The sequence below is a fragment of the Octopus sinensis genome, linkage group LG5 (genome assembly GCF_006345805.1).
Source record: "Octopus sinensis linkage group LG5, ASM634580v1, whole genome shotgun sequence".
Classification (NCBI taxonomy): domain Eukaryota; kingdom Metazoa; phylum Mollusca; class Cephalopoda; order Octopoda; family Octopodidae; genus Octopus; species Octopus sinensis.
Window position 1 is genome coordinate 67,587,510 of NC_043001.1, and position 25,372 is coordinate 67,612,881.

The 25,372-nt window shown below is 34.8% G+C and overlaps 1 protein-coding gene across 3 annotated transcripts in view; it reads left to right on the forward strand.

The window, feature by feature from the left end:
• Nucleotides 1-21,211: 21,211 nt before the first annotated feature.
• The window catches only part of LOC115211843, a 42,842-nt gene continuing 38,681 nt past the window's right edge, over nucleotides 21,212-25,372 (forward strand). The window contains exon 1 of one of the 3 annotated variants that reach the window (XM_029780562.2): nucleotides 21,212-21,424. In XM_029780562.2, the coding sequence (XP_029636422.1) occupies nucleotides 21,370-21,424 (55 nt within the window). In that variant the 5' untranslated portion in view covers nucleotides 21,212-21,369. The remainder of the gene's footprint in view (nucleotides 21,425-25,372) is intronic. The other 2 variants (XM_036502722.1, XM_029780561.2) reach the window with 2 other exon arrangements.

A 25,372-nucleotide genomic window follows, 5' to 3' on the forward strand; every position in this document is an offset into this window, starting at 1 on the left:
TTGGTAGACGGAAACTGAAAGAAGCCTGTCGTATATATGTATATATATATAAGTGTGTGTGAATATGTTTGTGTGTCTGTGTTTGTTCCCCGAGCATTGCTTGACAATAAGTACTGGGCTTACAAAGAATAAGTCCCGGGGTCGATTTGCTCGACTAAAGGCGGTGCTCCAGCATGGCCACAGTCAAATGACTGAAACAAGTAAAAAAAGAGTATTGATCTGGTACTTCAATGACACAATGTTATATAAATTAACAAGAACACTAACACATAGTATTTGGGTTTAAATTTGTAAACATTGTTACAGTCATATTGTTTCATTAAGATACTGTTACATATAATGTAGAAAATAGACCACATGGCTAAATGACAGCATTAAGTTTTTGTTAAAGCCAGCATCAGGATTCTATTGCTTTTTCTCCTGAAATGAAACAAAATGAAAGATTGTACATGTATTATTTTATAACTGGGAATCTTTACAAATTTCATCATAATGTATTGGAAGGATTGATTAATGAGAGGATGCAACATTTATGTTTTTCTTTGTTGGGGTAACAGTGTATTGACTGGATAATAATCTTGATATGAATATTAGCATTTGCTCTAAGCTGAACAATCACTAAAATTATTGCTGCTATGTTTGTCCTGTCTTTAATTCAGACATTCTGCATCTAGGAATATATTATCCAATGTGCCCTCACTTTTTTAATGTGGTAGGGTTTGACTCCAGTGAAATTTTGATAATATTCATAACCTGTCCAGTGACTACATGGAGGCCACAAAGTTATATTCAGGCACCATATCTTTTGGCATACATGTCAATGTAGAATATAATGTAAACATTCAAACATCATCACTATCTTTCCAAATCCTGCTGCAAATTTGGTCTGCCAAAGTTGTCTTAGTTGACATACCATTTTTTGCCTGTTAATTTTAGTCAGAAAATTTCAACTTGTATCTTTTACTTGTTTCAATCATTAGACTGTGGCCATGCTGGGGTATTACCTTGAAGAATTTTTAGTTGAATGAATTGGCCCCAGTACTTATTTTAAAGCCAGCTACTTATTCTAACAGTCTCTTTTGCTGGATTGCTAAGTTATGGGGAAGTAAACACATCAATACCAGTTGTCAAATGGTGGTGGGGGACAAGCACATACACAAAGACACACACATACACATGCATACACACACACACACACACACCACACACACACACACATGATGGGTTTCTTTAAGCTTCTGTCTGCCAAATCCACTCATAAGGCTATAGAAGATACTTTCCCAAGGTGCCACATTGTGAGACTGAACCCAGAATCATGTGATTGAGAAGCAAGATTCTTACCATACCTGCGTCTATGGAAAATACAGTATATTGTTTCTGGTGTTGAAAAACAAGGGTCAGACTTGATGAAAACCTGGTATAAACACAGTCTCAGCTTCTATATCAATGAAGCTGTTTAATTATTACATTTCTATACCCCTCCCACACACTGATGGATTTCTTTGTGGTTTATTCTGAACATTAAATCTTTAGCATTCAAACTGTCATGTCAGGCCCAAATATTCAAACTGCTTTATTTTCAAACTGGTCAGGTCAACCTCATACACTTGCTTCACTTATATCATTCGGAAAATAAAGTCACATCACTGAATCTCAAAGCTACAAGATAATGCATGATTAATACAAAACAATGTGAAAAAATAAGCATTACATTTGAGAGAGTAGTCCAAGTGCTAAGGGTTTAAACCAGTATATGGCATGGATCTAGGTCCTGAAACTAACATCTTTCATGGATTATTTCAAGTGTTTTAAACTAAACTGTAACAAGTAAGTCTCCTGTCCGGACTCTTCCACAAAATCTCTTGCAGACATTGATTCCAGTGTCTGTTACATTATTCATGACTTCATCAGAAACTTTCTTCAAGAAATTCTGGGAAAAGGAAAATAAATCAAGTAGGTAAGTGTTATAAGGGATTATAATTAATTCATGCCATAGTTGTGGATCAGTGAGTTATTGTCAACAGACAAGGTCAAATGTAATATTATTGTGCAGATGCATATTATATATTTATTGATTTTAATTATGAGCCAAGTCACAATGATATTGTTATTACTGTCATATATACAGTTACTAAACAAAAGTTTATGGTGTGTGAGTATATGTATCGACATGTGTATGAATGTATGTATGTATATATATAAGTCTATGTATATTTGTAAGCATGTGTATATGTATTTATGTACATACATATGTAATATATATATATGTGCATTTATGATATAAATAAATATATATGTATGTATGTGTATATATGGTACATATATATAGGTATATATATTTATATATATATGCATATATATGTTGATAGATAGATAAGTATAGATATTTATATGTAATAGATGTGTGTGTGTGTGTGTGTGTGTGTGTGTGTATAGGTATATGTAAATTTATTACTTGTTACTGATGTTGTTTCCATTATCAGCTTCAGTGTTCAATTTGATTCTTTCAAACCAATGACCCATAACCGCTGCCATCCAATAATCTTTATTGCCTTTGTGAATTAATTTTATTACTCCTCTATCTTCCCTTTGTTAACTCTCTTACTCTGGCACTATGCCAAACACAATTAACAAACACATTTACTTTAAGATGGAAATGACGTTCATATTTTTTTCCATTATGTTGTGGGGGATGTTTTTTTTTGGTGGGGCATTAAGGGCCCAGAGAGATAGTCAAAATATTTCACAAAAGAACTATGAGCTATGTACCTAGTTATATGATCATTATGCTAATGAGTCTTCCCCTCATCATGGGGTGTAAGTTTTATTTAATTGAAATATATCTGAAATATACTTCATACAGTGTATGAAGAATGTTTGAATACACTGCCTTCAAATATACATTAAGCATATTTGAAGGCAGTGAATTGGCAGAATAAATAGAGCATTGAATAGATTGATTTATGGTTTCATTCCACCTCTCTGCTACATTGAAGTTCAATTCCTGCTGAGGTCAACTTTGCCTTCAAGAATTTTTGGTCAATTACAAAAAAATACCAGTCTAAAGTATTGTGGAACGATGGAACTGTTAGGAGGTCGGGAAAGTTGTCTGGTGGTATCTGCAATGGCTCTTTAGATTCTAACAGCAACATTGTATCAGCCCAAGTTGATGGCCTTTCCCCTCAAATCAAACATTGATGGTATAGTGAAGAAAAACTTGCATTCATTGGTAACTGCCAAAGTTCCACTAAACTTCTCCGGGCCTTTACCTGCATGTAGAGAGCTATGGTCAAATTTGACCAACACAAGCCCCAATAAGTAAATTATCATCAACCTAAATATTTTAGGGTAGGGGAACTCTAAAATTGCGACTTGTTCGCAACATGTTATCTGAGTGCAGCACCTTGGGCAAGTGTCTTATGCATAGCTCCAGGCTGATCAAAACCATTTGAGTGAATTTAGATGGAAGCTATATAGAATCCCATTGAGTACATGTATGTGTGTGTGTGTGTGTGTGTGTGTGTGTGTGTGTGTGTGTGTGTGTGTGTGCGTGTGCGTGTGTGTGTGTGCGTGTGTGTGTGTGTTTGTAACTAGTGTTGGTTTGTTTTCATCCCAGTAACCTTGTGGTGAAGTAAGACAGACCAATAGAATAAATGCGTGTGGTTCATGGGTCCATTTTTTAACAAAATTCTTCAAGGTGGTGCTGCAGCATGGCAACCTGTCTTATGACTGAAACAAGTAAAAGATAAATATAAAGAGGCTACATTGATGTAACAATATTCTCCATTGTAGTCCAAATACCACACCACTATAGAGCTGGATAAAGGGCAAAATAACTGGCAGAATTATTAACATTGGGCAAAATATTTAGTGTCATTTCACTTGTATTTATGTTTTGAGTTTAAATTCTGCCAGGGTTGACTTTGCCTTTCATCCATCCTGGGTCAATAAAATAATACCAGTTGAGCCCTGGAGTAGATGTAATTGACTTACCATCATCATCATCATCATTTAGCATCTGTTCTCCACGCTAGCATGGGTTGGACGGTTCAACTGGGATCTGTGAAGCTGGAAGGCTTCATCAGGCCCAGTCAGATCTGGCAGTGTTTCTACGGCTGGATGCCCTTCCTAATGCCATGTCCTTCGAAATTGCTTGCCTTGTGCCAAAATTGGAAACCATTATAAGGAGAATGTGTGATGTTCATGCTTTTACATCTTTCTCAATGTTAGTAACTATATAATTGAAATGGACTCACTTCAACTAGTAATTGATACCAAGTCTGCTACTAAAGAGTTTTGTCTTTGTTGGTTCACTACCATAAAAGCCATAGCATCATTAAACTGAATTTTGTCAATTCTTTTCCATACCACATTTGAAAACTAGTCTCTTATGATTGAGCCTCTTCATTATCACTTTACTGCAAAAAATAGCTGCTAAATCTTCTTCAAATTACACTCTAGCTGTCTTATGAAATGGGAGGATATATCGGATATGTAATCAGATGTACATGATAATTGGAAAATTAACACAAGAAGGAATAGGATGTCATGATTAGAATATCTTTGATCCCGAGTCTGAATTCTAACCAACATAAAGTTTGTTGGATAAGGGCCAATTCAAGATCAACTACAATAACAACAACAGCATCATCTCTTATCAATGTGTGAGGATGTGATATTTTACTGGTGGTAGTAATCAGAAGTTTTGATATTCATAATTTACAGGTTTAGTAGGATCAGGAAAGGTAAATGAAATTAATTGAATCAACAAATGAAATTTTTTAGCTATTTCAACTCACCTTATGTTCATTATAAATTGAAGTATTGTTATATAAATCATGGTATTATAAAATAACAACCTCTAATATAATCTTTACATTCAGGTAAGCTTAATTTTATTTTCCAGTATACAAACATGGCTGATGTAAAAGTGAGCTACTGTCTCCTGACCACTGGTATTACTACTGTTTGGTAAAAACTATTTCTTGTGTTCTCAATGATAAACTAAATCTTCTCTAGAATTGATTTTGTTTTTATGTTTTAGTTTGTTTTCTTGAAAGAAACTGGAGCTTTATAGTATAAAAGGTTTTCAAATTATTTCTAAAGGCTCTAGGCAATCTATGCTGTCCACTTTGAAGATTGTTAAGTGTTTGCAAATGCAAGCTGAGAATTCATTGAACTTCCATATATAAACTGCAATTGTTACTGCCCAGAGGTTAAACATATAACTTGTACCAAATAACATATGCAACTGCTCTTGTTAAACATTATATCACTCAATATCGCATGTTTCCTGTTAGTACATTCACATCAATTATGGCGATTTTGCAGTGCAGTTTTAATCCTACTGTCCTCACTTGGCCAGATACTCAATGCACACAAAATAAAGCAAACTAGTTCACTACCATCGATATGTACCCAACAATGGACAATTGAGAAATAATTTCTAATGTACAAAAATTGTTATTGAAGGTACAGCCATACCTCACACACACGCGCGCGCGCACACACACACACACACACACACAAAGAGGAAAGGAAGCACACAGAGGAAAGGAAGCACACAGAGGAAAGGAAGCACACAGAGGAAAGGAAGCACACAGAGGAAAGGAAGCAGAAGAGTATAAATTTTCACAGAAAGATGATAATCTTTCTCTGGATTTACTACAATGTCATAATGTTTAATTATCTATTATCAATTGAACTTTTAATTTTCATGATATATATTTCACTGATTTTTTACACATCTCTCTTCATATGAAGTATATGTGTGTTAATGTGTATACATACATACATACATACATACATACATACATACATACATACATACATACATATATGCATACATACATACATACATACATACATACATATATATATATATATATATATATATTTTACTCTTTTACTCTTTTACTTGTTTCAGTCATTTGACTGTGGCCATGCTGAAGCACTGCCTTTAGTCGAGCAAATCGACCCCAGGACTTATTCTTTGTAAGCCTAGTACTTATTCTATCGATCTCTTTTTGTTGAATTGCTAAGTTACAGGGATGTAAGCACACCAGCATCGGTTGTCAAGTGATGTTGGTGGGGGACAAGCACAGACGCACAAACATATATACACACATACATATATATACATATATACGATGGGCTTCTTTCAGTTTCTGTCTACCAAATCCACTCACAAGGCTTTGGTCGGCCCGAGGCTTGCCCAAGCTGCTACGCAGTGGGACTGAACCCGGAACCATGTGGTTCGTAATCAAGCTACTTACCATACACCCACTCCAACTTATAATATATATATATATACCCACATATAAACTGACACACACACTGCAATGGCCAATAATGAGCAAATGATGAATAATAATGACCAAGAATTATCAATGTATTTAAATAAGCTTAAATTAGTATTTTTGATTGATTTTTAATTTAATTTACATGACTGAAATTAAATTGATTGACTGATATTTAGAAAACACAAATTATGTTTGTTATATTTTGCGGGTTTCTGTAATGTTTGGTTATGTCATTGTAAACTCTAAATATGTCTGAACTGAACCAATGAACTAGCTTCTATGTAGTCATTCAGTTAGCTAGAAACAACAGCCAAATCTCTCTCATTTTTCATCTTAAAGGAAGGACACATTGGATAACATAGTCTTAGAAGATATATTGTCTGAAAGCAAAAGACAGTAAAGTAACTGGAACCTCTTTGATCATAAGTTTATTTGATGAAAGCTGACCCGGGGTTAAACAGTAATAACATGGTCACAGCTGGGTCTTCTTTAATCATAGATTTGCTTGATTAGAGTTGACCTAGGGCTAAACATATTACATTGATCATCAATAAATCTATGTTTAGAGATGGTGAAATCAGAAATCTGGGGGAAAACAGTTGCTGCTGCTCTACATCAGCAGCAGCATTTATATAGCTCCCCAACTACCCCTCATTAATTCTCTCCCCCTTCCTCTTTTTCATCCCCCCATTTATTATCATGAAGAAACATTGTTATTGAGAACTACATAGAATCAATACACTGATATTCATCAATAGTCTTGCTCAATCGTTAAAACTAGATTTTCAACTTCACATATAAGACATAAGAACTTGTAATAATGTTACTGTTGTTGAAAAATTATTCATACTAACTCTGTGTGTGTGTGTGTGTGTGTGCATGTATGTTGATGTGTATGTGTAAATACAGCTATGTGTGTGTAAAAGATTTCTTTGAAATGTGTTCCTCTGTGATTGTGCATTTATATGTCGAAATAAGTATGCTTTTTTGTTTTGTTGTATTTGTTTTTGATTCTCTGTATGATTCTGTGTTTGTATATGTTTTTGTGCATATTTGCATACGTTTCTGTGTGTAAATATGTTTCTGCATGTTTATGAAATTGTGTTTCTTTGCGTGGAATCTGTTCCCCCCCCCCTTTAAACCTGTAAAAGTGCTTGCATTAACCAGTGACTGGCAATAACTCTGTCCCTCTCACCCCACACCTCTTTTTCTCTCACTGTCTTCAACACACCCTCAATAAGCTGAATAAATATACATTATTGTAAAAACAATAGCTCTTGCAAGAAATGATCATTATTTAAATGGTTACCTTTCATGCTTGCATGGGTCAGACAGAATTTATTGAGGCAGATTTTCTATGGTTGGATACCCTTCTGTTGCCAACCCTCACCAGTTTCCAAGCAAGGTTATATTTCTCCATGGCCAGACATCTTTTTGCAGAGCATTGGAAATAAATGACACTGCTTATAATATGAGAGTGACACTCATTTACATCTATTACACAATGTCAACATACACACATGATGGGCTTCTCTCAGTTTCTGTCTACCAAAACCACTTGCAAGGCATTGGTTAGCCCAAGGTTCCACACAGTAGGACTGAACCAAAAACCATGTGGGTGGGAAGCAGGAGTCTCAACTACACTGCATGCCTGTGCCTTTACATAACTGCAGATATATTGCTTCCTGTTTTGTATGATATAAAGGGCCTTACCTATTTTTCAGTGGTACATAAATCATACTACATTAGGTTTTAACACCATCACATGGCACATGGGGGCCTTTAATATAATTCACTTAGTTGTAAGCATTCCCACTTGATTTTCAATTGGTGGTTACCTTTTGATGCACTGTCACCCTTTACACTTTCTGAAGATGCAAAAAACAAAATTAATCAAAAATATAAATAAAAATAAAAATAAACCCACTGGACAATCTTCTCCCCTCTCATCTAACAACCTAGATCTCACGCATCATCTTTTACTAACATACAAATTCATACTTTTCCTTTCTGAGACACAAATTTATCAATGCCTATCTATAATTCATCTCTCATGTCCAGGTTTTACACTCTTCTGAAATTTAATTCTGGCAGGGATGTCTGCACATATGTACTCTTCACTATCTTTGTCAATCACCTCCCTCACTTGGATTTCATTAATAATGACTTCCAGTCACTCTGACTCTGTTTCCCTCCATCACTTCATATAGATTTGCTCCCTCTACCTATCTTTTAACTTCTCAAGTCACCCAACATTTCTGCATTGAGGACATCAACCTCACTTATCCACTAAATCCTCCATGACATCAAAAAAGCTCACAGCTCTTCTTGGTTCTTAGACTCATCCCTGGAAACTTTCACAATCCTCAACTCTTCTACAGCAACTGCTTCAACTCTGACTGACATGCAGATACTCCAAGTACCCTTGATGTCTATCTCACCTCAAATTCCACCCTCTACCAGACAGTGATTATCTGTATATATAAAGTCGTCCAACCACTCCTTCACTGAGACCAGCCAAAACATATCCACATATTACATAACGTTATCCATTCTTAGATCCTATAGCACTTCAAGCCAGCTGACTGATCAGAGTTCTGCCAATTATGCCTGAGAGTACATGTGATACACCCCCTTACCTATCAGAAATGGGTTTGTTGCTGACTACATCTTAGACCTGTCCCTTTACATCCCACAAACAATATAAACTCAATGATCCATGTCCCCCAAGTGGTTCTCTCATAGCTGTGCTGCAGCTGTTCAGGAAAAATAGAAAAAAACATAACCTACAACACTTTTTTGAAACTCTTACTTCCCCTAACTGGACAACATATACCCAGCACTGCAACTCTTGCAACACCCACTATCCGAACAATGAAAGCTGCCTTCATACATAGCATTGCTCTAAAGGTATTGCACCTCTCAAACTACAGCTATATTTTCTGATCCCTTACCAAAAGAATCTCCCCTAACATTTTCTGAATTCTATTTTCTTGTCAACAATGATGGTTCTGAGAGCAGTAATCCCTGCAGAGTGAAGGTGTGTGGCTTAGTCATTTGGATATTTGGCTCACGATCAAAAGGTCATGAGTTCAATTCCTAGTGACATGTTGTGTCCTTGAGCAAGACACTCTATGTCACATTGCTCTAGTCCACTCAGCTGGCAAAATGAGTAGTACCTGTATTTCGAAGGGCCAGCTTTGTCACATACTGTGTCACACTGAATCTGCTTGTGAACTATGTTTATGGTACATGTGTCAGTGGAGTATTCAGCCACTTGCACGTTAATTTCACAAGCATGCTGTTCCATTGATCAGATCAACTGGAACCCTCATCATCGTAACTGAGAGAGTGCCAGTTAGTTAATCCCTTTGGAGAAAGTCTCTACAATTGCTGTCTTCTTTATATCCAACTCTACAGCTCCAAAATTAAGAAATCTTTATATCTTTCCATTCCATTACGCTCGCTCCCACCATACATTCACTCATGCATACCAAGTGTGAAACTACCTTCAGCCACTTCAAACCAGCAAGGTTACCATCTCTAATAATGTCCCTTCTACTAACTTCAAACAATGCATGCCAGTGCTAACCCCCTATATTCACCAAACTCTTCAGTCTTCCCCTCTGTGTGAATATAAGAAGGGCAACCCATCTTCCCTTCCAACTATCATCCTATCACAATCTCTTTCAATATCTCAAAGCTAATATGATAAACCTTCTCTAAAACATTGAATCTCCCTCTCTCTCTCTTCTTAACTGTGACTAGCATGGTTCCTATAAACTACTTAGTTACTCATCAGTCAATATTGTTGTTGACCTTGACATAGCCGGAAGCAAAGTGGTACATTAACAACATCAATGTCTGTGAAAGCTGTTGGCATACCCTGTTCTTCAGATCAAGCACACAGAAAGACATTGTTTCTGTGTGTGTGTGTGTGTGTGTGTGTGTGTGCGCACATGCGTGTGTGTGTGTGTTCAAGTATGTTTCTGCCTCTGTGTGTATGTGTAAATATCTTTGTGTGTATATATGAATATATATATATATATGAAAAAACAAGTAAAAAATAGAAAATGCTAAAGTAATTTTATAGTGAACATTTCAGTACCGGTTTCGGTCATTTTGAGACCTTTTCAACTGTAACGATTAAATAATTAAATTTAGAAAAATTAGAAGAAAAGTTTTTTTAAAAGAATATTTCTATAGTAGTGTTCAGATTTAAGTGGCATTCTGCCTTTCTCTGACTCCCTTGTTTGCACTTGTGTGTTCGAGGTAGTTGTGAGCTCTTGGTAGGGTAGTAGAGAGAAGGCTGATGAGGAAAGGGGGGTGGGAGAATCTGGGAGTGCCCTGATGGTCGTATTTTGAATGGTCAGTGGCGGCTGGCAGTCTCAGTTCAATTCAGGAGAATATTTATATTGACAGGCTTCTTTATAGAATTAGCGTAGGTGTTATACTAAAAAACATTAGTGACAAACTTAAGGGGTAGGGGGTGGAGAAGAAGAAGAAGAAGAAGAAGAAGAAGGAGAAGGAGAAGGAGAAGATGACGATGATGGTGATGGTGGTGATGATTATGACGACGATGATGATGATAACGATGATGATGAAGAAGAAGAAGAAGAAGAAGGAGGAGAAGGAGAAGATGGTGGTGATGATGGTGGCGATGATGATGATGCCGATGATGATGATAACGATGATGATGAAGAAGAAGAGGAAGAAGAAGAAGAAGAAAAAACAGAGAAGGGAGAATATGAATGTAAATATAGCTATGAAGGGGCTGATTAGTAATGGATTCTATTGAGTGTAGTATTTGTGTGTGTATATATATTTTTTTCTTTTATTCTAAAGTTGAGGTATATTAATTGTTTGTCGTAGACCCGTTAAGAAGTGGCTTGTATTTTGTAATAAAGAGATTTTCTTTACTTATTCGTTGTCTCGAGGTTGTATCGTCCCTAAATTGGTAGAGGGGAAAAATTCTGAAGTTTGGTGTTTTTTTGTTGGCGCAAGTATCTATGTGTTGGCTAAAAGCTATTTTTCTGTTTTGGGGAATTTTTATCTGGGATCTGTGCAGGGCCATTCGTTTACGCAAACCATTTTTTGTTTGGCCTATGTACTGCTCTTGACACCCGGAGCAGGTTAGTGAGTATATTAGGTTCTCCGAAGCACATGTGAAGTTGCTTTTCACTGTAAAACGTTGTCCCTGTTTGAAGGAGAACTCAGAACCCTCGATTAGATAGTCGCATATCCCGCAATTGGGTCTTCCACATTTTTTTACTGTCGGCTTCTGTGTTGAAGAGTGAATTCGGGCTTGTGTAAGGAGACTTTTCATGGATCTAGGCTGTCTTTTGCTTTTTATGATCGTGTGTGTTTGGAGGATTGTGTTCATTCTGTGGTCTTTTTTTAGGAGGGGTATGTTGTGGAGGATGGTGTCGAAGGCTTCGTTATTGAGAGGGTTGTGTGTGGAGATGTATGGTAAGGCTTTTGGTTGTAAGTTTTTCTTTGATTTGGGATGTCTCAGTTCCTTGATGTTAAGTTGAAGGGCACGTTGAATGCATATATATATATATATATATATATATATATATATATATATATATATATATATACATACATACATACATACATATATAATATTATATAATATTATATATATATATATATATATATATATATAAATTATATATTTATATATAAGAGGTTAGCTGAGTTAGCAGTTAAAATAACCGTCTAAGGGATAGAAGTATATAGGTAATATACACTACCGGTATATTACCTATGTTTAACCATGGGCATACATATGCAAACATGTTATGCTCATAAATTATAGGTAAAGACAAGGATAAACATTTAAAGAAGATGGAAAATGGAGAAATATCTATGAACAATGATTTACTTGCATCAATTATTTATTAATTAATTCAATACAAATAGAATGTGTCTTTGAGGTCAAAATTTCCATTTTTGATCTTTCAGCTATGGCACCCTCTCCATACACAGCACAAATGTCGTGAGCAGGTTTTGTGGACTTAGAATGTTGATTAAAAGCAAAAAGAAGGAGGTGTCGAAAATGCTCGTTTTTCTTAACTTGACCTTAACTAGGAAATGAACAAAATAGATTCCAAAATGATTCGAAAATAGAATTCTCGAAAAAAATAGATTCCAAAACTTAAAGACGCAATAAATTCCAAAATTTAAAGGAACAGTGGGAACTTAGTTGCCAACCCAATATATATAAAAAGACAGGAAATGGAGAAATATCAATGAACAACAATATATAATGTACTGATCTGTGATGGTAAGATTAATAAATAAAGTACTCCATCTCGTGGGAGATAAATATTATTTAATAAAAACAATATATGTTTTTATGTGCTACTATTAGTGCCCGATGATTCTGTCAGGACACCCAACATGTTATAAAATACTGTCTGGCATGCTCTCAGCACATGAAACTAATAGTAGCACATAAAAACATATATTGTGTTTATTAAGTGTGTGTGCGTGTGTGTGTGTGTGAGTGTGTGTGTGTGAGCATGTGTGTGTGTGTGTGTGTGTGTGTGTGTATAAAGAAATTACATATGAACTTTTTATATGACTCTTTGCCCATTGTTTGGAGTAATTTAAATTTGTGTACATATGCTTAAGCATTTCAGGAAAATATCTAATCATAATGGTTTATCAATATATGTGTGTGTGTGCAGAATTATAGAGCAAATATAGACTCACGGTTATAATCAAATATATATATATATATATATATAAAATGAGATAGGGGTTGAACATTCAACCCACCATGGGATAACATATATCCAATATACTGCTAGAGAGGTACCCAACAAGACTAATACATAAATGTTAAAAATTGCGGTGCAATTAATTCATCTACTGTATTATGTGGGCAAGGATAAAAATATTACCGTAAATTAATAATACAAAATTAGAAAATGGAGAAACATACTTAAATCAATCAATCATCAACCATCAGATAATACCCAATCAATACTTTATTACACCATTACATAACAGCAAAGACATTATACATAATATATTGTAAATATAGCTAGACATAGAAATATAAATATAAAATACAATTACATCATATCTGACAGCTGTTACGGCCGTGAGGACAAGTATGTCTCATTTAACCTATTAGCCACATAAAGTAGGTATAAATGAGACATTAACAAGGATGCCTCACGGCCTCTTCAGAGAATTAATATAAGTGTGAAAAAAATTTACATATAAATATAAAAATATAAAATATAAAAATGTGTGCATAGACACTCATAATTCTACACATATCTATATACATACACATACATATTAATACAATAATACAATTAATTTTCTGAAGAGGCCGTGAGACATCCTTGTTAATGTCTCATTTATACCTGCTTTATGTGGCTAATAGGTTAAATGAGACATACTTGTCCTCACGGCCGTAACAGCTGTCAGATATGATGTAATTGTATTTTATATTTGTATTTCTATGTCTAGCTATATTTACAATATATTATGTATAATGTCTTTGCTGTTATGTAATGGTGTAATAAAGTATTGATTGGGTATTATCTGATGGTTGATGATTGATTGATTTAAGTATGTTTCTCCATTTTCTAATTTTGTATATATATATATATATACACTTATAGAAAAACAAAAGACGAAGACAGGTGTATGAACAACAAGCAAGTGTATTAGTTTGGCAGTAGAGAAAAATGAAAAAGTCTTGAAATGAAAAAGTTTCAAGCCTACGCTTTTCAACAGAAAGGAATAAGAGAAAATATGCAGAGAGAGAATGAAAAAAACATGTAGAGTTCAGTGCTCCAGCATGGCGAATGATTGGGAAAAAAGAAGTTGAAAGACAGGGAGATAATAATAGTGACAGTGATCCCAACAAGAGAAAGTGCATGTGCCAGTGTGTGTATGTGAGAATGGTATGTGTGTGTGCGTGCATGTGTGTATCTTTGACCAAACAGTGTGCATGTATATGGTGTATGTATGTGGACAAAAGTTATCTTCTTCTATGTATGTTGTGTGTGTTATTACATATTGCATGTATATATATATATATACATGCACAGATACACACATACATGTGTTTAAGTACATGCACAAGGCATACATAAACACATGCATACATAAGCATTGCAACATTCAATTCAATAGCATGTTTATATTACAGTATAATCAAATTAATGCTTAGATCAAATTCATTTACTTAAAATGACATTTACATAAAGCATAGGTATATATTTCCCATGCAACGAGCACGATGAATATACATTATTTGTTTACATTAGCAATGGATAGAAATCTGGTGCATTATGTCATCATAATTGGTGTTTATAGAAAAATTACAGAATATTCTCAATACATAAGAATTTATTTCATCTCAATTAATTAAGCATTAAGTATTATTAATTATTGTTTAAAGTTTATATGAACGTAATATAATAGGCCAAATATAAAGTTTTATATGAGAAATATTCTGTTATTCAGTTATGTATAAATATAGAAAAGGGTATTATATTAGCTACAGATAGCAATCTGGAGCCTTATGTAATCACAATTAGTGTTTATTTAACCTATTGCTATAATAAATTGAAATCAATATGCACCCATTTATTAGAATTTTCTTAATCCATTTAACCATAAACTCTACTGATGTAATTCGCTTATCCTATATTTATACCTAACTGAATATTTTTGATTATATCTCTTATAATACATACTATATTCAACTTTATTACATTACATTAATAATTAAAATTCTGATTTAAAAAATCTGAAACATTAATTAATAATAATTATTAATTAATTTATAGAGATTAACTTAATCATTATGTATCGAATATGTTTTGTAACTATTTCTATAAACACTAATTGTGATGACATAATTCACCAGATTTCTAGGCAGTTTAGCTTAAAGGTAACACACTTGATACATAATAACAGAGGTGTGAGTTCGAGTCTCATGGCTGGCCAGTAATGAATTTTTCTGCAATATATGGATTGTTTATCCTGTTCATGTTAGTGTATTAGCATTATCATGCATTTGAGAATAAATTATATCTGTATCTTTCAATACATTTCAATGCTTCTAAAGCAAACTTTGTTTGTTTACTTTCATTATAAGTTGAATTTATATATATATGATTATAATTGTGAGTATTTGCCCTATAATTCTGCACACACACATATATTGATAAACCATTATGATTAGATATTTTCCTGAAATGCTTAAGCACATGTACACAAATTTAAATTACTCCAACTAATGGACATGGATTAATATAAAAAGTTCATATGTAGTTTCTTTATATATATAAGGGTGTATGTATATATATATATATATATATATATATTTGTAAAAAAATGAAGTTCGAAAATGCTGCTATATTATACAATTTTCATGGAGGAGTGATACCCAATGACTGTGTAGCAGTACCATAGTCAACTGCTACAAGGGTAAAGGTGATGCTTTAGATAGAAATAACTACAGGGGTATCAGCCCCCTCTAATTCATTTTTGTCCTCCTATATATACATATATACATATTTACATATTTATGTATATTTTATATATGTATGTCCATATGTACATATGTACCTATATACATATATACTCTATTCTACCTTATTTTATTATTATTCTATTTTTATTTCTTTATTTTGGGTTTATTTTATTTTTTATTTTTAAGAATTTTATTTTATCTTATTCTTTATTTTCATTCTGTTATATTCAAATTATTCCATTAACCTTCATGCACATACAAAATAAAAAATAAAACAATTCCTTTTATTTAGTTTGCCGGAACGAACAGATACGTCAACATGTAACTTTTTAATGTCTAACATTTCCCTGATGATATTTTGTTCATAACTTATAAATGCAAATTTAGTGCATAAATTTGTATAAGTGGAAACAGTTGTAGGAAGAAATGATTATCAATTTATTGATAAATAAATATTAACCATTAACTCTCCATTTTGTTCTCTTGATTTAATAACGATTGTATACTTAATATATACCTATTGATTTAGGGAAATTTTATTTCCCAAAGACATATGATATAAAACCAGTATTTTCTTGGATGTAATCATCCTTTTAAGAAGTTAATGTATCCTCTAACACTATACTTGTTCCATGGCCTCGCGTTGTTGTGTTTTCTCTTTGTGTTTTCATATTTGGATTAACTATATATATATATATATATATTCCTTTGTGATTATCTTTCTGAATGTGTCTTGCTCTCTGTATGTGTAAGACTAAGCTAATGAAGTTCATATGATAATCATTTATTCCTTTGTCATCTCATTTTCTTATATACTATATATAGAAATTCATCATCATCATCATCATCATCATCATCATCGTTTAATGTCTGTTTTCCATGCTGTCATGGGTTGGACATTTTAGCTGAGATCTGGAGTGCTCGTGGCTGCACCAGGCACCAATCTGATTTGGCAATGTTTCTATAGCTAGATGCCCTTTCTAATGCTAACCACTCAGAGAGTGCAGTGGATGATTTCTACATTCCACCAGCACAGGAGCCAGTCAGGTGGGCCTGGAATTGATCACATTCTGATAGTGCTTTTTATATGCCACCAGCACGGGAGCCAGTTAGGGGTTACTGGCATCGGCCATGTTTGGATGGTGCTTTTTACATGCCACCAGCATGGGAGCCAGTCAGAGGGTACTGGCATCGGCCTCATTTAGATCAAGCTTTTTACGTGCCACCAGCACAAGAGCCAGTCAGGCAGACCTGGCATTGACCATGCTAAGATGGTGTTTTATACATGTCACCAGCATAGGAGTAAGTCAGGGGACACTGGCCACAGCTTTGATATTGGTTTTACTTGACTCAACAGGTATTCTCAAGTATATCATATCACTCGATGCATCAGTTAAGAGTAACTGGGCCAGACATGCATGTCTGCAATCTCACTTTAGTTGCTGGGTTTTCTCAATTACAGCATATCTCCAAAAGTCTCAGTCTCCTGTCATTGCCTCTGTAGGGCCCAATGTTTGAAAGTTATGCTTCACCACCTCATCCCATGTCTTCCTGGATCTACCTCTTCTATAGATTCCTTCCACAGTTAGGGAGTGGCACTTTATCACACAGCTGTCCTTATCCATATGTAACACATGATCGTACCAGCACAGCTGTCTCTCTTGCACACCACATTTGATGCTTCTTATGCTCAATTTTTCTTTCAGGGTGTTTACACTTTCTCATGAAAGCACATTGACATTACACATCCAGTGAATCATACTAGCTTCATTTATTTCAAGCCTATGCATGTTTCACTGTTGTGCAGCATGGCAGTTTGCACACATGCATCATACAGTCTACCTTTCATCCTGAGCAAGAGGCTCTTAGCTGCTAGCAGAGGTAGGAGCTCCCTGAACTTTGCCCAGGCTGCTCTTATTCTAGCTGCTACACTCTCAGAACAACCACTCCCACTACAGACTCGGCTGCCTAGGTAGCGGAAGCTATTAACAACTTCTAGTTTTTCCCTCTGGCATGTGATGGAATCTGTTTTCTGTACATCTCCAGTGTTTATTGCCCCTGTGCATCTGCCACACACAAAATCTATCCTCCTGGTTAACCTTCCTTTCATACTGCTGCACCTTTTATGTGTCCATAGCTTACACCGGGTATATTGTAAGGTGTTTCTAGCCATACCTTTTCTACAGATCAAGCAGGGTTGTCTACCTGAAGGGGTCTCTAATTTGACAGCCTTCCTACTTACTAAGACTTTGGTTTTTGCTAGGTTAATCTTAAGGCCCTTTGATTCTAGACCTTGCTTCCGTGCTCTAAACTTCATCTCTAGTTCTGATAGTGACTCAGCTATTAGAACAAGATCATCAGCATAGAGGAGCTCCCTCAGTTATTGCCTGGAGGACAAAAATGAATTAGAGGGGGCTGAGGACTGATCCTTGGTGAACCCCTACTTCTACTTAGAATTCTTCACTACACTCATTGCCAACCCTCACCTTACTGACAACATCCCTGTATAGGGCTTGTACAGCTCTTACCAACCACTTGTCTATCCTCAGTTTCTGCATTCACCACCAGATAAGGGATCAGGGTCTCTGTCAAAGGCTTTCTCCAAGTCAATGAAAGCACCAAGTACAGAGGTTTATCTTTGGCTAGATATTTCTCCTGAAGTTGCCTTACCAGAAATATAGCACCAGTAGTGTTTCTGCTTGGCACAAAACCAAACTGCATCTCATCTAGGCAAAGTCTCTCCCTAATTAGTTGGGCTATGACCCTCTCTGTAACTTTCATCTCTTGATCCAATAATTTGATACCCCTGTAGTTATTTCTATCTAAAGCATCACCTTTACCCTTGTAGCAGTTGACTATGGTACTGCTACACAGTCATTGGGTATCACTCCTCCATGAACTGCCTGTTTTATGATGCGGGTGACAAAACCATAACCCACACCACCCAATATTTTAAGCATCTCAGCAGTGATTCTTGATGGGCCAAGTGCTTTCCCTGTCTTCATATCCTTAATCTACCAGGGTACTATCGATTTGGGTAGCTGGTCCCTCAATTGGCTTAACCTTTGGCAAACTCCTCTCCTCTTATTCATTCTCCACATTCAGCAGTCTTTCATAATGGCATCTCTTTGCAGAATCATTAAACGCAAGGGCACCATCATCCATGCAGACACATTTCTTTCCAATGACATCACAGTTTTCTCTCACACACTGTCTTGTAATCCAAAATACTTCAGTTCTTTAATCCTCACATTGCTGAACATTGGCAAGCTTCTTCTTTTGTGCTTCTCCCTTACCTGTCTCTTAGCTTCTTTTTTAGCTATCTGATACAATCTCCTGCTACCCCGAATCTTCCAGGCATTCCAAACCTGTTTCTTTGCTCTAGTGGCCCTGTCTACAGCATTGTTCCACCACCATGTTACTCTAGGTCTGGAAGAGACTTTGCACCAGCTGCAGATCTGGTATGTGGCACTCAGGAAGCTGTCTCACAGGAATTCCCAGCTACCTTCTATGTCACAGGACTGTAGCTCCCCCTCCCTAACATTAAATTTCTCAGTAAGGATATCCCTAAATCTCTGACCATGTAAAGGATTTAAGCTTCCAAGTCCTTCTTTTCCAGATTGGTCTGCTTTTTAGCATCCTTCTGGCCTTGAGTCAAAAGTTACTAATAAAAAGTCTATGCTGGGGGTGGAGTATAGTATCTAACCTAACTACCAGTACTATACTATACTATGTTTGTAACCCTACTAATACTACTAGATTTTAATAATTCAAGCCTTTTCTGGTCAAATATTTGATATACTTTCTTGTAAGATACTCCACCAACGTTATTATTGTAATAACATTTATTTTCTTTGTCATGAGGTTCAAATTTCACTGTGGTTGGTTGTTTCATGGATCTTGTTGTCAATAAACTATGTGTTAAGAATGCTATAGATTCATTTAAACAATTAGTTATTTTTACTACAAGCATTGATCTCTGAGTTTGGCAAATGAAATGAATATTGCTAATAATATATAAATGTAGAATATGCAAACAAAGTGAAAAAAGTATATAGCCAGTAGAATATGTTAATTTATGAAAAAGAATTTCTTATTGTTGTTTACACCCAAGTCAGCTCTGATCCAGAAAAAATCTTCTATTATGATCCTCCCCATATCTACAATGTGTTATTGGTATAATCTACTCCAGTATTTGACTAATTCTTTGTTTTAATTGACCTCAGAAGAATAGAAAGCAAAGCTGCCCTCAGTGAGATTTGAGCTCAGAATGTAAAGGATTGTAAGTAGAAACTACAGCCACTCTGCCTGATGCTTTCATGATTTTGTCAATTCCATACCTGTGACCATTCCATTTTATTTATTTATTTATTTATTTATTTATTTATTTATTTATTTATTTATTTATTTTAGCTGCATCATCATCATCATTTAATGTCTGCTTTCCATGCTGACATGGGTTAGATGGTCTGCTTGGTAAGCCAGAGAGCTGCACAAGGTTCCAGTCTGATTTGGTATGGTTTCTATGGCTGGATTCCCTTCCTAATGCCAATCACTCCCAGAGTGTAATGGGTGGTTCTAATGTGCCACTGGCATGGGTGCCAGCTATGTGACGTCAGCATTGGCCACAACTAGGAATTCAGTTAGCTTGATATTTTTTATCTTTTACTTGTTTCAGTCATTAGACTGTGGCCATGCTGGGGCATTTCCCTGAAGAATTTTTAGTTAAATGAATCAATCCCAGTACTTCCTTTTTTTAAAGCATACTACTTATTCTATGGGTCACTCTCGCTGAACTGTTAAGTTATGGGGGCATAAACACAGCAACATTGGTTGTCAAGCAGTGGTAGGGGACAAACACATACATAAAGACACATATGTACTCACACACACACACACACACACACACACACATACACACACACACAAATGCACATATGATGAGCTTCTTTCAGCTTCCTTCTACCAAATCCACTCACAAGGTTTTGGTCAACTCAAGGCTATAGTAGAAGACTGTTGCCCAAGGTACCACACAGTAAAACTGAACTTGGAACTATGTGGTTGGGAAGGAAACTTCTCACCACACAACTTTTTAAAGATGTGAAGGAGATTGTCTACTATTTTCAGCAGGTCACTCCACTACATAAGGATATCCTTGATTGTCAAGAAGGAATATACTGAAGTTTTATCATTGTTCGTTACTCTTCCAACACCACTATTTTGATGTATGTTTGTCTGTGTCTGTTAGAATATTATTTTATTGCAGACACACCAGAGTGATTAAATGTTCAAGTTGAGGATAATACATTTTTTGAACCTTCTGTCAACAAAGATCTATGATACTGACTACTTCAGAAAGAGATTCAAATTTCCTGTTGGTGAATGTTGTAGGGAGAAAACTGGGCTTGTTGTGGAATGATAATTATGGAAATAATAGGATGGGTTGAGTTGTGGTTGTGTTAAGTACAAGTTGGTTGTACAAACATAAACTGAGGATAAGCAAAACTAAAGTCAAACTGGAAAGACACAGTGGAACTTGAATTACAGCTGACAATGCTTAACAGAATTATTACATGTTTTGTTTTAACTTTAGTTGCTACTGGTGCAGGTAAGTAAAAGAAATAACCTTATCCATAGATACATACATATGTACATACATGCATACATATATATGCATATATATATATATATATATATTTATATACACACACACGTGTATATATATGTATACATACATACATACATAGATACAAACATACATACATACATACATACATGCATGCATACATACATACATACATACATACATACATACATACATACATACATACATACATACATACATACATACATATATATATATATATTTATGTATATATATACATGCATAATATATATATATATAAATATATACATACTTATGCAGACACACACATACACACACATACATATGTACATATGCATATATATGTATGCATGTATATGTACATACATACATAGATAGAGGTGTTGCAATGATATTCATCCATTCTTATTTTATAGTTAAAATCTCATTGGGCTAGCTGTGTGTTACATGTTATTATATTGATAAAATATGTAGAAGGATAGACATACCGATTTAAACAATTATATGCATTCTTTAAAAGCATTGATCTTTTAGTTTGACAAATGAAATGATTATGGTTATCAACTACATATCTATAATTACTTATAATTGTTTAATTAATGGTTAGATAGCAGAAATAGATGGTCTAAAGAATCTGCATACTTTCTCTGGGAATATCCTGTTGTTCTCCAAAGATATGCAAGTCCACTGCGTTGTGGGAAATAAATACTTAGATCACAGAGAGATGCTCTTAATTATTCTTGGGTCTTTTAAGTGTTATTAGTTTGTTGTTGGTATTTAGCTCCCAGTTTATGATTAGAGAAATTTTAGCCAAAAACTGTTTTGTAATTGTTTGAATCTAAGATTACATTGTCTCTTTAAGATAGAAGAGTGTATGCGTATCTGTACTGTTGTCGCCCAATATGCAAGAAACAGCAGCTACATTCCCCATCATTACAAGAATTTCATTGTTAAAATCTACAGTAATATTGGTTTTAAATTTTGGCACAAGGTCAGCAAGTTTGGAGCAAGAGTTAAGTTGATTACAGTGACTCCAGTGCTCAACCTGTACTTATATTATTGAACTCAAAAGGACAAAGGCAAAGTCAACCTCAACAAAATGTAAAGATGGACAAAATGCCACTAAACATTTTGCCCAGTGTGCTTATGACTTTGTCAGCTTGCCACACAAAAATCCAATGTAATAATGAAAAGGAAATTTACTTAAATAAAACCTGAAAAATAAAGATAGACTCATCAAGGGTGAAATACCTTTGATAATAGGGTTACTGGATCAGAGCTGTCCTAGGGCTAAGCAGCAACAACAACAACTAACAAGGGACTAATTTCAGCCAACAAGGAATTTGAGACAGATATTTAGAAAGGCACATTTTCACACATCCACACATGCATAAATAAAGCAGTCCTGTTATTTTCTGTTTAAAATTTTGTATTTTTCTATTACTATTGCTAAACTGCAGATATTAGTTTGTTCTAGCTTTAAGTAAATCAATAATAATTCTTTCTAAATTTAAGCAAAAGACCAATATTTTTTGAGGGATGGGATTGAGTTGATGACATTGACTCCAATACTTAACTGGCACCTCATTTTATCATTCCAGAGGGATGAAAGGTAAAGTCGACCTCAGAATTTGAATTCAAAGTATGAAAAGCTTGAAAAAATATCACAAAGCATTTTTTCTAATGCACTAACGATTTAATTAGCTTGCCACTTTCTACTATAGGCACAAGGCCTGAAATTTTGGGGGAATGGGCTAGTTGATAATATTGTGCTCAACTTGGTGCTCAACTGGTACTTATTTTATTGACCGTGGAAAGACGAAAGGTAAAGCTGAATTCAACAGAATTTGAACTCATGATGTAAAATCAAAAGAAATGTCACTAAGCATTATGCCTGGCATGCTAATGATTCTGCAAGCTCACCACCTTTGCCATGTTAATAATAATAATTACCCCTACTATAGACACAAGGCCTGAAATTTGTAGGGAGTAGGGCAGTTGAATAACAATGCTCAATTGTTACTTATTTTATCAACTCTAAAAGAATGAAAGGCACTGATGACCTTAGTGGAATTGGTACTTGAAATACAAAGATTGATGAAACATTTGATTTAATGTGCTTGCTGCCTTAATAAAAAGCAATAATAATAAAGAAATACAGCACTCCTTTCACTCTCTTTCTCATTCCCTTTCTCTGTAGTTGTGTCTGTATATACACAGCGGTGTTTGCATGTATTTCATAGTTTTGTTATATTTATTGTTATGATAGTTATGATATTATAGGTGCATCTTAATAGTTATATCATAGCAAAGTCATATTTATTGTCAAGATAGTTATATCATAGCTGATATGTCACAGCTATGTCATAAGTTATGTCACATTAGTTATGTTCCAATAGTTATGTGTCATACTGGTTGTTTTGGTAGTTATGAGGGATTGCTGAAAACTTTTGGCTTTGGGTAAAAGAATATACAGGAGAATCAGTTAATTATGACTTTATTCAACATATTTTTCTCTCAGATTCATACACTTATTGCAGCAGTACTTCAGTTTTTCTAAGCCCTATAAAAGAATTCAGAAAGTTGGGCCCACAACCAGGCCTTTTGTGATATCCTGAAAGCCAGGAAGTTTTCAGCATCCCCTCGTAAACCATAATAGTTATCCTGACACACCCCAGCTATGTCGTTAGTTATGTCATATTATTTAAATCTTTAAACTTTGTGCTCTTCCTCCCACAAGTCACAGAGACCCTGGAAAGTATTATGGACACTCCTCCTGCTAAGCCATTTAAAAAATATTCTACTAAACAATATTATTGATATTCATATTTTGTTATTTAACATTTACAATAATCTTTTTTAATTTTAACAATCAAAAGCTAATATCACTGGAATATATCAATATCTGATTGACTCAAATCAAACACAATCAATTAATGTATTTCAATAAATCAAACACTTTAGAAACACATTTTATTAAAATACATTTTAGAATATTAATGTTTAAAGTTAATAGAATAAATTATAATAATATTGATTCTTGTTTTTATATTGCTACAAGGTCAGACAGTCTGGCTGAGTGGTTAAATGGTTTGCTTTGCAGTCATGAGCTCCTGGGTTCTATCTCACTGATTGACATCTTATAAAATTTCTTGGGTTAACCCAAGGCTTGTGAGGGAAACTGGGCAGATGGAGACTGTGAGGAGGCCCTTCAAATAAACTGTACCTGTAATTCAAAGGTCCAGTCTTGTTATGTACTGTGTCACATTGATTTTGCTTGAGAATTATATTATGGACACATGTGTCAGTGGAATACTCAACCACTTTTATACTGATGCAAGGAATATGTAGAGCAGTTGATTAAACATCTGAATACTTATAGTTGAAACCAACAGATTCATCTACTTTTCTTTCACTGTGTGTGTTGACTCTTGAAATATAGTTCAGTGCATACCAGCATGATGTGTTGGCCCTGGTATAATACTTGTTGACCCTTGTGCTATATATGTGTTTGCCCTGATACTGTTAATACAGGTTGACCCTGATACTTTGTGTGTTTGTTGATCCTGGTGCTATTTGTGTGTCAACCCTGATGCTGTGTTGACCCCGGAATTGTGTGTGGTTTGACCCTGGTATTATATGTGGGGTGACCATAATATATGTGTAGACTCTAGTTCTGTGCATTGACCTTACTACTATGTATTGACTTATGTACTTCCAATGTTGGCCTAGCATTCAGTTATGCTGATCCAAGTAGTGTATGTTGAGTTGACAGTTGTATCATATTGAAATTAGTTTATTGATCCTGAAGTGGTAAAAGTTGGTACAACTGAGGTGAGGATCTGTTTCAGTGTGTAGAAAGATGGACTAAGATACTATAAGATATTTAGTCATACATTCTACCATATCCAACAATCAACCAGCTTTATG